Below are 17,052 nucleotides of genomic sequence, written 5' to 3'. Positions count from 1 at the left end.
CCCAGTCCACCAAGTACTGAAATCCGCGTCCCCTCCGCCTAGAGTCCAGAATACGGTTGACCGAATATGTGGTCTCCCCATCTACGAGCCGCGGTGGGGGAGGAACCGGGACAGGCGGATTAATGTGAGAATGAAAAACGGGCTTGATTTTAGATACATGGAACACGGAATGAACCCTCCTGTACGCAGGAGGTAGTTTGAGGCGGACTGCCACCGGACTAATAATCTTGGTGACAGGAAACGGGCCAATAAATTTGGGAGCAAGTTTATTAGAAACGGTGCGAAGAGGAATGTTCTTAGTTGAAAGCCACACTTTTTGACCGACGACGTATACGGGAGGCTTTGACCGGTGGCGATCGGCCTTGGCCTTGGTGCGCGCCCCCACCTGGAGTAGAGTCTCCCGGGCTCTAGTCCAGGTGCGGTGACACCTCTGGACAAAGGCGTGAGCGGAGGGAACCGCAACCTCGGATTCCAGACTGGGAAAAATTGGTGGCTGGTAACCTACACTACACTCAAACGGAGATAGGCCCGTCGCTGACACTGGCAACGTGTTGTGTGCGTACTCCACCATAGACAGTTGTTGACTCCAAGACGAAGGATTTCTGGAAACCAAACATCGGAACATTCTCTCCAAATCTTGGTTGGCTCTCTCTGTTTGACCATTGCTCTGGGGATGAAACCCAGATGACAGACTAACCGTCGCCCCCAGTAATCTACAAAATTCTTGCCAAAATTTGGACACAAACTGGGGTCCCCGGTCGGAGACCACGTCTATCGGGAGGCCATGTAACCGAAAGACATGATCTACGACCGTAGCCGCTGTCTCCTTAGCTGAAGGTAATTTGGGTAAGGGAATGAAATGTGCTGCCTTCGAGAATCGGTCCACCACAGTTAAAACTACTGTGTTACCCTGGGAGGGTGGGAGGGCGGTAATAAAATCTAGAGCGATATGGGACCAGGGTCTCGAAGGCACCGGCAGCGGTTGAAGTAGCCCATCTGGAGGTTGATTGGAAGACTTACCCGTGGCACAAACAGAGCAAGCCAAAACAAAATCGCGAATGTCACGAGCCATAAGTGGCCACCAGAATCGTTGCTTGACTAGAAATCCAGTGCGATTAATTCCTGGATGACAAGCTACGTTGGAGGTGTGACCCCACTGGATAACGTCAGACCGTAAGCCCTCCGGCACAAATAATCGGTTCGATGGACACCCGGGCGGAGGCGTTACCCCTTCCAAGGCCTCTTTGACCTTCGCTTCGACCTCCCATGTGAGTGTTGAAACAAATACGGTTTCGGGTAAAATACACTCGGGAGTGGACGGGCGACCGGAAAAATCAAATATACGAGAAAGTGAGTCGGGTTTGATGTTCTTAGAACCCGGACGATATTGGAGAGAAAAATCAAAACGACCGGAAAAAAGTGCCCACCGAGCCTGCCTGGAGTTCAATCTTTTAGCAGTTCTGATATATTCGAGGTTCTTATGATCAGTCCAGACGATAAAAGGTACCCCCGACCCTTCTAACCAGTGACGCCACTCCTCCAACGCTAACTTGACTGCCAACAACTCTCTATTACCAATGTCGTAATTACGTTCGGCTGGAGATAAACGATGGGACAAAAACGCGCAAGGATGCATCTTGTCGTCTACAGGTGAACGCTGAGATAACACCGCCCCTACTCCCACCTCTGATGCGTCGACCTCCACCACGAACTGACGTGATGAATCAGGGGTAATTAGAATGGGGGCTGAAACAAAGCGGCCTTTGAGTTTCTTGAACACAGTCTCGGCTGTGTCGGACCACCTGAACGCAGTTCTGGGGGAGGTCAAGGCAGTCAGAGGCGCGACCAGCTGGCTGAAGTTGCGAATGAATCGCCGGTAGAAATCGGCGAACCCCAGAAACCTCTGCAGGGCCTTGCGGGAATCTGGACTTGGCCAATCCACCACAGCCTTAATCTTCTCAGGGTCCATCCGCATCCCCTCAGACGACACGATGTATCCTAAAAAAGGAACAGACTGTGCATGAAAATCGCATTTCTCCGCCTTGACAAAAAGCCCATTCTCTAGCAACCTCTGAAGCACTCGTCGGACGTGCTGCACATGCTCCTGGAGAGATGCAGAAAAAATCAATATGTCATCCAGGTAGACATATATGAATTGATCGATCATATCTCGCAACACGTCATTGACCAGTGCCTGGAAAACTGCTGGGGAGTTGGACAGCCCAAACGGCATGACCAAATATTCAAAGTGCCCCCTAGGGGTGTTAAACGCAGTTTTCCACTCATCACCCTCCCTGATGCGGACCAAATGATAAGCGTTACGTAAGTCCAATTTGGTGAAGATGGATGCTCCCTGCAACCTCTCGAAGGCTGAAGACATCAACGGCAAAGGATAAGTATTCTTTACCGTGATGTTATTCAGCCCTCGGTAATCAATGCAAGGTCGCAGAGAACCATCCTTTTTCCCCACAAAAAAGAACCCCGCCCCCGCTGGAGAAGAGGAAGGGCGAATGAACTTGGTTGCTAGAGAATCAGAAATATATTTCTCCATAGCCTCTCTTTCAGGAATCGAAAGCGAATATAACTTGCCCTTAGGCGGAGACTTACCTGGGAGTAAATCTATTGCACAGTCGTATGGACGATGCGGAGGGAGAGAAGCAGCACGAGACCTACTGAACACTTCCTTCAGGTCCAGATACTCCGCGGGCACGTTAGACAAATCCCCTGCTTCCTCCTGAAACACAGAAACAGGTACAGACGAACAAGCAGACACGAGACAAGACCTATGACATTCCTGACTCCACTCCAGCACAGATCTATGTATCCAGTCCACTCGGGGGTTGTGTTGAATGAGCCATGGGTGTCCTAGAACAACGGGTGCCAGGGGTGAATCCAGAATAAAAAATGAAATAGTTTCCGAGTGATTGCCAGAGGTGATGAGAGTGATTTCTTCAGTGGATAATGAGATGGTGGGAAGTTCTTGTCCGTTGAGTGCAGGAACTGCAATCTGCTGTGGGAGGGGTTTGATGGGAATCTGAAATCTGCGTGCAAAATTATGATCCATGAAATTACCTTCGGCCCCCGAATCCAACAGTGCTTGACAATCGTGCTGGTGGACTGACCATCTTAGTCTTACCGAGAGGAGGGTGCATCCACACTCCGCCGCCAAGGTCCGGAACTCGATGGAAAACTTGGACACTGATCTTCTTCCCTGCCATAGCTCGACCAATGTTCTGGCCGCCTCTCTTCCAGTGACCGCACGGTCAAAAACCAGTCTCATCTCGGCGGCGAGGGTCTGGAACGAGGCACAGCATGGATTTTGGTTTTCCCACACCGCCGTTCCCCAGAGTGCCGCTCTCCCAGTCAATAGCGTCAGCACAAACGCCACTTTGGCTTGCTCGGTCTGAAAAGTGTGAGGTTGCAGGGAAAAGTGCATAGAACATCGAGTCAAAAAAGCTCTACAAAATGACGGTTCACCTGAGTATGCCTCTGGGGTGGGTAGCCGGGGTTCTGACTGGGAGGGGCTTCCTGATGGTGCGGGAGGAACGGCCGGTGTGGGTGGCGCAGTGGGAGGTCGTAGGCGCTGGATCTGCTGGGTGAGCTCGGACACCTGCGTCACCAGGGCTTGAACTGCACGGCCCGTATCTCCAATCAGCTTCTCTTGCGAGTCCATTCTACGGATGCTGTGATGGATGAACTCTTCGAGTGAGGATGACGAGGCGCTCGCTGCTTCCATACCATGGTCAGATCGTTCTGTCATGTTAGGCAGAAACACAGGAAGCAATCGCGAGTATAATACAATATTTATTTGAAGCACAAAACACACAAGTCCAGGGTGCAGTGAGCCAGGTGGAGATAGGTGACGCAGGGACTTCGATGGTCAATACCGGTGACGTGCAGACAAACGGTGAGACGATCCAAATCCACACGGAAGACGACGAACAGGAAACACCAGGCAGGAACACGAACCAGAAGACAGGGGAACATCAAACAACGATCTGACAAAGGTGAGAGAACAGCGGTGAGTTGAACTGCAGCTGGTGATTGTAATGATGAACAGCTGGAGTGGATCAGGTAATGACATACAGACACGCCCCTTGCACACGTGCACTCATACAACAACATAAACACAAGACTAGAAGGAACCAGCGAATACATCTACCGTGACATTAGTAGAATAGTTTGATATGTACTTGCAAAGTTACTTATAGTCAGTAAAATGTCTGTAGGGGGACCATCACAATAAAGTGTTGGCAGTTATTCAGCAGACAGTCTTTTAATACTCTACAAATACTCCAAAGAGAGTTAGTTGACATGTATGTGCAATATTACTTGACTAATCTCTAAAGGCGACCATCAAATAAAGTGTTGACCAAAAAACTTCCAAGATGGTGTATACTTTTTTACAAATGCTGTAAGCTAATCTGGACCAGCATGGGAATTCAATATCTGGTCTTTTCAGCAGGGTAGTTTGTAGCCGTGGTCTTAAAAAGCAGAGGTACAATGTATAGTTTGTTGCGCTCGGCATGTAACTAACATCAATACCTTTGACTAGCGCAAATTTGTTCTCTAATAGAGATGTCAAATCAAATACGTCCTGCCGTTTGAAGGAAAATTAAACCAGTCTTGGCTGATCTATTTTGGCTGCCTGCACAGGCACTGTTCTGGGCCCTTGATTATGGGTGTGTGATGTACCCGTATTCACTTCCTGGGGCTATGTTTACAGGACTTTAAAAAACTGAGGATGTTCCGTCCCTGTGTCTGGGCATAATCAGAGCTCCATTGTCTTGCATTCATTACCGTCATTCTTGTTTCAGATACACCATCGATCGCCACACAGACCTGGAGAGGCTGTTTAACATTGATTCCAACAATGGGACCATCAGAACACTGCAGGCTCTGGACAGAGAAACTTCCAAATGGCACAACATCTCGGTCCTGGCGACAGAACTCAGTAAGTTTGCTTTGTGAGCCTTTGCTGGATTACTGATATGAAATGGGATAATGCTGCAAGGTTTACTTTCAACAATGCGGAAAGACATCGCCTTTCAATTTCAAACTGTGAAATAGTTATGAGGTGAAATTCATTTTAAGTGTTTGTGTTTGGTCAAACCTGTGAAAAAGAATGTGCTACAGCGTTATCTCAGGTGGACTGAAACCTCAAGAGCCTCAAGACATTTTCAGAAATGGCTAAAACCACAGCACTGCAATAAATGACTGATGACAAAAATCAAACTGTCAACTTGAGTTGTGGTTTAATTCATGTTTTCTCCATTCTCTTTAGAAGAATATATGCCTAGGGTAAAAGGCTGAAAGACAAATACAGAGAAACGAAATTAGACCTCTTGAATGCAAACTGAATATCTTCCAGAATTGCTGAAACACATTAATCATTGGCGTCTAGGTACTGCCCTGCAAACCAGAGTGCCGGTGTTTATCAAAGTGCGAGACGTGAATGACAATGCGCCTGAATTCGCCATGTTCTACGAGACCTTTGTCTGTGAGAATGTCAGAGCCGGTCAGGTATGCTGCTTTTTCATGTTTATTCATTGTTTCGCGGAAATATTTTACTGGACGCCTCTGCTTGCTTTGTTTCTTCCACTGTTCTATAGAGCTTTGGCGCTAAATTTATGATTAGGATGGCTTTGTTATTCTACACAGTTCTTTTTTAAGTTAGAATGAAGTGAATAATATTAGTCCAGTCATTTTAAGCCAAAATGGGGGTCAACCTTGAACAAATTGCAACAGAAGCAAACTCAACTGATTTTGTATCCTCGATATGTCCTGAGTAAGGAAAAAAAAAAAGCCCCGAAGAATCCCATTAGGGGAAAGTTTAGAAAAAGACCCAAATATATCCCATTCATACGCCTATTCATTCTTTTTCTCACGTGAAAAGGGTAAAAAATTTTACCTTTAGATATCATCATGAAAATCACTGAGTTGATTACTTACATCAAGACAAACACAAAATGTATTACAAGTTTTTTTTAAATTGTTTGTTAACATGGACAAATGGTGCATCATCTAATTACATATGTGCTAATTTGCATAAACAGATCTAAACATTGGGTATAGCAGGTGAAAATGTTTTTTTTTAATCTTGTTGACATATAACAGTAAAAGACTTAATGTTAAGGTTTGAATGGAACCCATTTAGGCTACTCATGAGCATTAATGCAGGAAGAAGTACTTTAGAAACCAGCCTTTATTAATTATTATGGCAGAGATTTGGGGCTGGGGCCGTGGGACTGTTTCTGGGGGACGAGTCTGAGGGAAGAACAGGAGACATGGGTAAGGAGAATGCAGAAGACAAAAGGTAGGTGAAATAAAAAGTGCCTGGATCAAAAAATCGAATTACGTACACAATGCACTCAATGCCCAAACCCCATCTCTGCAATAATAATTAATAAAGGCTGGTTTCTAAAGTACTTCTTCCTGTATTAATGTTCATGGGTAGCCTAAATGGGTTCCATTCAAACCTTAACATTAAGTCTTTTACTGTTATATGTCAACAAGATAAAAAAAAAAAAAAACATTTTCACCTGCTATACCCAATGTTTAGATCTGTTTGGGTAATTATGCAAATTAGCTAATACGTAATTATATTATGCACCGTTTGTCCATGTTAACAAACAATTTCAAAAAACTTGTAATACATTTTTTGTTTGTCTTGATGTAAGTAATCAACTCAGTGATTTTCATGATGATATCTAAAGGTTAAAATTGTTACCCTTTTCACGTGAGAAAAAGAATGAATAGGCGTATTTGGGATATATTTGGGTCTTTTTCGAAACGTTCCCCTAATGGGATTCTTCGGGGCTTTTTTTTCCTTACTCAGGACATATCGAGGATACAAAATCAGTTGAGTTTGCTTCTGTTGCAATTTGTTCAACCTTTTTTCATAAAATGACTGGACTATATTGGCTTATTATGTTTCCAGCTCATCCAGACCATAAGTGCTGTGGACACCGATGAACCTCTTGTCGGGCACAAGTTTGTTTTCAGTCTAAGCACCATCAATCCAAACTTCACCATCTTCGACAATGAAGGTAATTCAATGGAAGGCTTTTTTTTGCATCAGAGTAAAAAAAAAAAAAAACATGTAAATGCATGATGTTTCAAAATAAAAAAATACAGTGTAAAATATAACTGTTAAGATAACATATACATATATATATATATATAAATATATATATATATATATATATAAATATATATATATATATATATATATATATATATATATATATATATATATATATATATATATATATATATATATATATATATAATCACATTGTGGATACACACTGCTGTTCAAAACTTTGGGTAATATTTGTATTTTCAAAAGAAATTAATACTTTTATTCAGCATGCCATATTAATGTAATCAAAAGTGATTGTAAAGACATTTAAAATTTTACAAAATATTTCTGTTTCAAACAAATGTGATTCAATTATCAATACAAGTTGAAATTATTTCCAAAAAAATATACATTGTTTAAACTCCAGAAAATTAAACATTTTAAGTAAATTGTTAGAAATGAACTCACATAAGCAAAACACAAAGCCACAATTAGGAGAAATAGTCACCATTGTGAGAAATAAAGTTGCACTTGTGAGATATGAAGTCACACATGTGAAATAAAAGTTAGAATTAGTTACAATAGTTACTTTATTTATTTTTTACTCTTGAGATAACAAGCAATGTGCAATTCCATTTGGTGCCACTAGAGGCACAGGCACGACACACTGTACCTTTACATTAGATACAACTCTTCATTGTTAATATGTTTGTGCTTGATAACAGTCTCAGAATAAGGTATAGAACACTAAAGATGCACATCTATGATGCTGGTTCAATTGGTCGCAGACCTGCATTGCTGTCACTTATGCAAACTCTAAATGGTGTTTTAGTGTATTTAATATAGGCTACTATTAATCATGATGCCAATGATGCAACAATTAAACTGCTGGCTAAAAACACAACTCATTATTAAAGCTTTGCAAACAACACCGTCCATCACACAGAACCTCGGTTACTCTCTCTTAATCTTGACATCATTGTCTTGTAGACAACACAGCGCGGATACTGACCCGCCGGGGCGGTTTCAACAGAAGAGAGATGAACTCATACCTGCTGCCTGTCGTCATCTCAGACAACGATTACCCCATCCAGAGCAGCACCAGCACGCTGACAGTCCGTGTCTGCGCCTGCGACGGCCGTGGGAATGTGCAGACGTGCAGCACTGAAGCCCTGCTGCTCTCAGCCGGACTCAGCACCGGAGCCCTGGTGGCCATCTTACTCTGCATTTTAATACTACTCAGTAAGTGTTGAACTCCTGTAAATATACATGATTGGGACATGTTTAGCTATTTAAAAACATTAATTCGGCCCTGCGTGGTGCCTCCCTGAACAGGATGCCCCTGAGCAGATGCCCAATAGCCCATATGGTTCATCCGGCTCTGTTTTAAGCCACCCTGAACCTGTTTCCTTGCATCATTTTTATTTACTCTAATGTGTGATATGACACCTGCATCATATACAGTGCACTTTCTGAAAAGCGTTTCATAATATCAATATCTATCATCTATTGCCAAAATATGCACTGATGCAATACCATAGAACAAATCCACCAAAAAGTAGTGCGGCTCTGCAGTGCAATCAAAAGGGCTCAAACAGAGACGAGAGAAATGTGTTGAAGCTGCTTCTGTTGTTATGTCTTACCACTTCAGGTCATAAATGGGATGTTACTGTGATCGAGTCCTACATCTCTTGCACTCAGAACAGGGTTTGTTTACTCAGAAGGCACTTTAATCACCTTCTGATGAGGAGGAGACTGTACTTTGGCACAGTGTTGTGATTGGCTGTGGACTTCAGAAGTGGCAACACATTATGTTCTACACGTTCTTGTGGATCTGCAAACCTCTATCAGAACTGGCCGGTTTATCACAGTCTTTGTTTACAAGTCTTGGGGCCAGATTTACTTAACAGGGCAAATTAGCGCGAGAACGCAATCCCATAAAAACGGCAATGGGAGTGTAAAGTTCTTTGCGTGATCTACTGACGACGTGCAAATCAAAGGACACAGACACAGCCGGATCATTTCCACAACGACCAACGCAATATACCAAGAGCAGCGCAAATTAGCATCTGGTTTAAGCCATGCAATTTTGGGGTGGTAAAAAATAGCGTAAATACCAGTAAATTGACCAGTGCAAACCTAAGTAAAAGTAAAAGTAAATAATCTTGCACGATTCATTTAAATACTCTCATCCCATTCATTTTGCATCTGAAAGGGAGACTCCTACAGATGCATATGCAATAAGGTCAGCTGCAAAGAAATCACCCGGTCCATACCTTTCCAGTGCTAATCTTTCAAGCCGTGTCTTTAGTAAACCTTTTTTTTTTTTTTGGGCGCTGGCGCAAGCTGTGAGTAATTCTGGCACCTAGTCTCTAAAGGGTATTTTAAAATTCATAGAATTTTAGAGTCAAAAGTTATTTTAACACTTCACAATAAGTTTCATTTCAACATGTTAAGGTCAAAAGTGGATGGATGGATAATGTAGACAGATAGATAGATAGGTTAATATATTTTTCTAGACCAACACTGCTTGTTCAATGCAGTAAATGTTCTTATATTTAGTCACCATCTCAAAACTACACTAAAGATAAAAAATATCTGCCCTGAGGACATGGACCAAAAATAAACACTTAACATCTCAGCGATGTGTCTGGCGAGCAGAACATAATGTATCCTGACCTCTTGTCCTGCTCTTCTGATGATACAGCACAGTGTGGGCCATGCAGCATCCTTCTTGTGATGTTTCTTTTTCATTTATTCATTTTTATTTAGAATTTTCTCCAAATATCTCCTCCAGACAATAAAAAAGTAGGGCACCCCATTAAGACATTACTGTACAGTAGGTGCTCTCCCTCTCTTTCTTTGCTTTTCTCAGAAAGTGCAGCGGTGTGGAAAAATAGCTTTCATTATTAAATGTATGCAATTGACAAAAAGGCCTTTGTGTTCTTCTGAGGCTTAAGTAGGTCGCATGCTACTTCTTGACGTCCTAAACCCCCACTTGTGCAAGGTAATGCGGTATGAAAGCGCAGCCGGTTCTGAACAGCATGTGGCTGTGTTGTTTCTGTAGAGAAAAGGAAAAAAAAAATTGTGCTTAAGTTAAAACATCCATCAATAAGTAATTGTTGAAACTGCTGGTGAGTGCATCTCTCAAGTCTCCAATCTAACCTGAGGCAATCCGTCATCGTTCAGCATTTTTCTCTCTCTGCCTCTGTTTGAATGGGATAAACGAAATATTTCAGGACGGACTTCAGGTAGACTTAACTATGTATTATTCATGCTGGCCAAAGTGGTTTATACAAATTTAAGATGTACCATCTATTTTGAAATAAAACAGCAATGCTGTAAGTAAACATATTCAAAAAGCTGTTACTCCAACGTCAACGTTTCCCAGTATTTCAGCTGTGTTTTGTGCCGGTCAAGTGTTTTAACGTTGTGCTCAAAGTTCTAACACATTTCACTTTGACACTGTGTGTCTCTGACCTATTAAATACATGACATGATGGGTCTAACTTTTACGTTTCTGATTTTGCTTCACTAATGATGGAAAGCAAAGCAGCAAGATGTGTTTAAAAGCTATCAAACTTCATGAAGACAGCTCAAATTTTGTTTTTATTATTTTAAGTCATGGTGCCTGAGTTTTTAAACCAGTATTCACCACAACATCCAAAGTACTGTTTTTCTTTTCTTTGCAGTGTATCAAAGCTGGTTTGGGGAAGCCATGGTCCCACTTTATATTAAGTGACTTTACTATGCACTAACATTTATATTAATACTTTTATAGAGTGCACTTATGTTGTTTTTATATTGCACTTATATTTAAAAAAATACTACTACTACTGTATAAGCTACTCATAACTCATAACACATTTACATTACACAAGTATTACACGGTACCAACAAGTAAATATATTAACATTTTAACATCCATGTTTACACATCAACACCCATATTCAGAAGTCAAAATGTTATAATGTTAAGTCATAAAGTCACTAATGTTACTGATTTAAGAAACCTAATTATAAAGTGTTTCCATAAAAAGTAAACCAATACATTCCAGGTGCATCGATCCAAAACGAGCGGTGAATATAATTCATGCTGACTTTAAAGGTACAGTAAGTACAGTAAAACTGCATGTTGAATTCAAAAGAATAAAAAAATATATGGTGCACGAAACCTTGACTAATATTATAAGTGAAAATTAAGAACATGACTCCTTTAAACTCCCCCTAAAATGATATGTATACGTTTACACAACACAGACAATTGTGCGCCGTGTGTTCAGCCACTTCTGCCATCTCATATTCTGTTGTTTCCCCGCACAGGCACCATCTAGTCCACCACTGATCCTCTCAGGGCAAACTTAATATGGATACTTTTCCCGTTATCCTTCTCCATTTTCAATATCTTCCCCCAAACCCGTTTGCTGGCGCTGAGTGGACAGGTTACCGAGGACAGAGCTGTTCCAGAACAAACTATTGCATCTTTCTGCTATTCTCTTTCTCCTTTGTTCTCAGGCTCTTGCTCTCCACTTGCCCCTCATTTTACAATTTTTTTTTGTTGTTGGACACTTTTCTGATGAGCTGGCTAATGCAAACCCAAGAATATACACTCTAAGAGGATGTAGCCAGTTTACGCGGCCAGAGCAAGAAATATCCGCATCCAGCCCACACTCTTTCACCAGCGTTTTCCTTCCAGATCACAGAATGAGCCCGGCACACACCACAGGCCCCCAGGCTAGGCAGAACACAGCATGTTGCCCCCCACCGTTCCTTCTTCATAATTAACACCTGAGTGGGAGGCAGGGGCGAGCTCTCCGATTACCTGCTGGGAGGAGAGAGAAGCCACTGAACAGGAAAAACAAGCTGCAAACTACAGCACCTGTTCGCTTTTCAGGACCATCATTCCCTCTTCTCATCTCCATGGCTCAACATATGAACATTTTGGGAAGATTTCACCAAACCGTTGTAGCACTTTTGCATGTGCCATTTCAGCACAAACACCTGTGCCTTAAAGGGGCATTATGCAGAAATCCCGTTTTTGTCAAACAGCGACCCCTAGAGTTACTGTGGAGTACTTGAATTTAACGTTACTGTCGTAAATACCACTCACAGTATACAATAGTACATTGTGTTTAATTTGTCGTTTAATGAGATATAATATATGTTGTTAGTGGTGAGAATTTTCACGTGATTAAATACATAGATCCGACAATTTTAATGGTCCAGAGGCAGAACTTTTGCCAAGTGTGTCAGAGGTTCTGGGTTCTAATCGGTACTAGTAGTATAGTTTATTTTCCTCATCAAAACCGATTGTTTATTAGTGGTTGTATTTCAAGCAGGGATATGTTTTTTGTGCATTAGATTTTGTGATTTCACCATAACAAAATATAGAGGGTCTCTCAGTCCCCGCAACGGATTCAGGCGCGCGTCACAACAGAACACTGTAACTTATCTGCACCACTGATCGCAGAGGCAACGAGCACTTTGGTCACTTGATTTAAAAACTAACACATTTCAGATCGCCTCTTATTTAACAAACGAACGAAATGAATGCTCTACTAGAGTTACCTGGAGATGTTTTATTTGTTTGTAATGGTACATCCGTGCCGCGAGAAGTTTCAATGGGGACATAACACACCTGCAAATTATGCCTATGCTCGTGCCCGACTCCTCGCTCGGTCAGTCTGCCGTTTCCTCTTTCTCTGTTCCTCCGACAATGCTTTCCTAGCTTTCTGCATCTTATATGCCGGCTCAGCCATGACGATAGTGTGACAAACTCCATCCATCTATACCTTGTTCCTGTGTGTATGTGTGAGTTGCCGTAAAGGAATATGTTACATCGCGAGAGCTGATATCACGCGATACTTCCTGACGCGGCCCGCCGCACCGAAGTTGCAAGTGAGATTTTTGCGCTCACAGGCACCAGGGGGGGTCGAGACGCCCACCATTCAACCCGAAAGAAGTTATATAACCATTTCAATAACTCTGAAGCTGTTCAGTTAAGCTAAAAAAGCTGCATAGTGTCCCTTTAAACAGTTTATAAAATACATCACTTTTTTTTTTTCCTTGGGGAAAAAAAGGAAAGTACTAAATCAAATATTCTATGTAAATTAATTGTTTTGACAAAAAAAAAAAATATTGAACTGCAATTTAACATGCTATGAATCTAATTTCAGTTGAATTTGTTTCACTAAATTATGTTTGATTATGTTTCACCTATACTTTGTGAAATATAATTGATTGGATTATTAAATAATAATAAAAATACCAACAAAAATAGGCATCTCATCCCAGGGGTCTTTTCATATACAAAAAAATAATAATAATTAAGTACAATTATGATTATTATTAGCTGTAGTTATTTAATTTTTATAATAATTACTTTTTATTGTTTTTTTTCAATTATCATTATCATTGTTATTTATTTTTAATTATTATTATTATTATTATTACCATCATCTCATTTTTTACTTCCTAAAAAAAAAAAAAAGCAAAAAAATGTCTTACTGCTGTGCTTTACATATGTGCCCTTTGGAACCTTCCAAATTTGTAATGCATGAGAGAAGAACGCAAGGTCTTTTTTACTTCTTACACAATTTTAAAAGGTGATTGCTCCAGGCAGTACTAAGTCTTTATCTGCATTACGGTGCGTCTCTCTCTTCTGTATTCATGAGTACCTTAAGCGCATGACACCTTTTGAAACACACTCCTCTGTATCTTCAGCTAAGCTCTGTGTGTAGTGCTGTGCGCTGCTCACTGGGTTCTTATCGGGCTGCTCTGCTTTAGCCATCCAAGAACAGCCTGTGATTCTTCGGCAGTCCTTTCTTCTCGCTGCAGTGATTGAGATTATGCACGCTTTCTCGATCTGTTTCTCTGAGCAGCCACAAACTAGCTCGTCTGCCTTTTTTCAGCTGACTCAGTGCTTCTGTTTTCGGTGACTGTGACACTTTCATTGTCCTAGGCATCGGTTGTCTGGGATCTCACTGATTGAAATAACTAAACTTAATCACAAGGTCTCACTTATGAAACCAAAATAAATTGGTTTTGCTTGTATGTTTTTTAGTTGTGAGCATGCAGATCCAACTGAATGATGGAAAAACTACTTTGAAACTGTTCAAGTAGCTCATCTAACTAAAAGTATCTTCTTTTTGAATTTAACCAAAAACATTTATTTCTCATCCCACACTGCACTGTAATTGTTTAAGCTACCTATTTCAGCCTTTCAAAATGTCATGTTTATTCAGTGTTACGTGCCGTTTCTGTTAATTTGTATGCAATTAACTAGCAATTTCCGAGTGAATACTGTTTCAAAGCCATTTTTTTAAAGTACTCAAGATTATTATCCAAACAAATGCTCACTAGAATGAGAATGTCCTTCAGCCTAAAAACTTTTAAAGACCACCTGTTGTGAAAATCAAGTTTTTCTTGTTTTTAATGGGTCTGTGTGGTGTTTTTAATATGCTTTAAGACAAAGCAAGGTTACACCGTTATATTTTTCTGCTGAAAGGAAAAATCGGGTACATTTAGCAATACAGCGAGTGAATTATGTATATGATGTATTACAATGTTATGATGAACTATATGCCTTTCTCCACTTACGTAAGTTGTTCAAAGTGTTTCTAAGGATTTTGATTTTTAGAGGGCAGCTGTCTGACTCTGAGATGGCGAATGGGAACATGGTTTGTATAACATTAGCAACACATTATTAGCTGTTTGATAACGCAAAAGGCTTATATTATTTAATTCGCTCTTCCACTTATTCTTCTGAACCAGTTTCTGGTTCAAACATAATATGGCTGAGTTAAACCAATATTTTCACTTACCATTGTGCAGCGTTTAGTACAGTAAAGTTGACAGACTGGATCAGGTATTCTAAACTGGTGTGAGTGAGTGGAGGCGGGGCTCATTTGCAAATTCATGGATCTGATTTGCTAAATGAAGCAAGGGTGTATAGTTACATTCAAGCTATTTTAAGTCATGGAAAAACAAAATATTTAAAACCTTTAAATATGTCATTTTGCTGACCAAAGATGAGTTTTAAGGGATAACATTATTGAGTACATGGGGACTTAAACAACTAGCTAGCACACTTTTAGAATTTTTAAAAAATAATTTGGGTTCTATATAGATATTTTAAATATTCATGCTTAACGGGTTATTTAGATTTTTTATAAGTAATTCTATAAAACGATCCCATGATGGAAACCCCTAAAAGGACATATGAAGCGCCTGACAGAACATTTTCTGTGTAGTGTGTGAAATTATCTATAATTTAAAAATATATCATATAAAACTGCATTTGCATTTTTCCTATAATACATAGTTATTACATTTAAATGAAATAAAAACAATAAAATGTGTTAAAAGCGGCATATTAAGACAAATGATCCTGCCAAACCTGTAGGAAGCACTGCTCTAGTGTCAGGTGTCTCGGTGATATTCGGAAAGCATGACTATCACAGAGCTTTGTTCAGCTTGATTTGCACCATGCTGATGATATCATTCTGTTCATCTGCCTCTGTCTCCATAGTGATTGTGGTATTGTTTGCGGCCCTGCGGCGACAAAAGAAAAAGGAGCCCCTGATCATCTCAAAAGAAGACGTCAGGGACAACGTGGTCAGCTACAACGACGAGGGCGGCGGAGAGGAGGACACGCAAGCCTTTGACATCGGAACTCTGCGGAACCCCGAGGTCATCGATACCAACAAGCTCCGCCGGGACATAATGCCCGAAATGCTGTTCCCCTTCCGCCGCACGTCTCCCATCAAAGACAACACGGATGTGAGAGACTTTATCAACGGACGGCTGCAAGAAAACGACTCGGATCCCACAGCGCCCCCTTATGACTCCTTGGCTACCTACGCCTACGAAGGCAACGGCTCTTTGGCGGAGTCTCTGAGTTCTCTGGAATCAGCAGCCACCGAAGGCGACCAGGAGTTTGAGTATCTGAGTCACTGGGGTCCACAGTTCAAAAAACTGGCGGATATGTATATAGGGCAGGAGTCCCAGAGAGAGACTTAAAGCGGATATGCAACACAGCACACTTAAATATATCTCAGAGCACTAAATTAACACATACACACTGAATCTCCCTCTGTTCTCTGCTGTGTTACGCATATAGACGAATCAACGAAGACTTGAACATTGCGCTCAACTACTGGGAACTCTTCTTCACATAGACATTCTCTCTTCTCTTTAACCTCTTCGTCTACTTTAACTTTGTCTTCTTCTACTTCTGGTGTCTCTCTCTATCTCTCTCTCTCTCACTCTCTCTCTCAGCCTCTCTCTCTTTCTTTCTTCCTCCCTCAAAAGAATCAGTAAAGATGCCTTTTAAGATTAGGGATTTGTTGTAATCAATGGTGTGGACAATGTGTTTTATAACCAAGGTGAGTGATAGTAGCTTTCTACACTATCGATGTTTACGGCTAAAAAAAACACAAAAATAAAACATAAAAAAAGCTTAGCTTTTATTGCAGACCAAGTCTAAAATAGGTGCAGTACGTGTATAATATGTTTTACAAGTATGATCATTGTGTAAACTACTTGATATCTCTGTTTATGAGGCAGTTTTACTGTGGAAGGTTTATATGGGTTCTGTCATACTGTGGATTCATTTCAGAACATAGAGTTAGAGCTGTTCAATGAATTGTGTACTTGTAGAATATCGGTCATTCTGTTCATGTTGTTTGAATGCTGTCGCATTGTTTTATACAGTATTTATATTTTTATACTTATTTTGATAATAAAGTTTTTAAAATCTTTTCTCTCCACGGTTTGCTCTTAATTTAAAGCTGCATTGGATTAAACAATTTGTAATATATATTGTTGGACAAATATTTGCGAGTGCACACACACACACACACACACACACACACACACACACACACACACACACACACACACACACACACACACACACACACTATTAGTGAGGCCATTGCGTAGACTTCCATTGATTTCATATCAGGT

General features: G+C 40.9%; 1 protein-coding gene across 1 annotated transcript in view; it reads left to right on the top strand.

Moving 5' to 3' along the window:
* LOC130080133 (cadherin-10) overlaps positions 1–16,844 on the top strand; it is a 57,581-nt gene extending 40,737 nt beyond the window's left edge. Inside the window, exons 8-12 of the mRNA XM_056245424.1 lie at positions 4,818–4,954; positions 5,405–5,523; positions 6,941–7,049; positions 8,075–8,326; positions 15,614–16,844. Coding sequence (XP_056101399.1) covers positions 4,818–4,954; positions 5,405–5,523; positions 6,941–7,049; positions 8,075–8,326; positions 15,614–16,104 — 1,108 coding nt within the window. The 3' untranslated portion in view covers positions 16,105–16,844. The remainder of the gene's footprint in view (positions 1–4,817; positions 4,955–5,404; positions 5,524–6,940; positions 7,050–8,074; positions 8,327–15,613) is intronic.
* The last annotated feature ends 208 nt before the right edge of the window (positions 16,845–17,052 follow it).

This window comes from Rhinichthys klamathensis, unplaced genomic scaffold, assembly GCF_029890125.1.
Source record: "Rhinichthys klamathensis goyatoka isolate OS25496 unplaced genomic scaffold, OSU_Roscu_1.1 h1tg000030l_1, whole genome shotgun sequence".
NCBI lineage: Eukaryota > Metazoa > Chordata > Actinopteri > Cypriniformes > Leuciscidae > Rhinichthys > Rhinichthys klamathensis.
The sequence above is the reverse complement of the archived record's forward strand: the minus strand, read 5'-3'. Positions and strand labels throughout refer to the sequence as shown.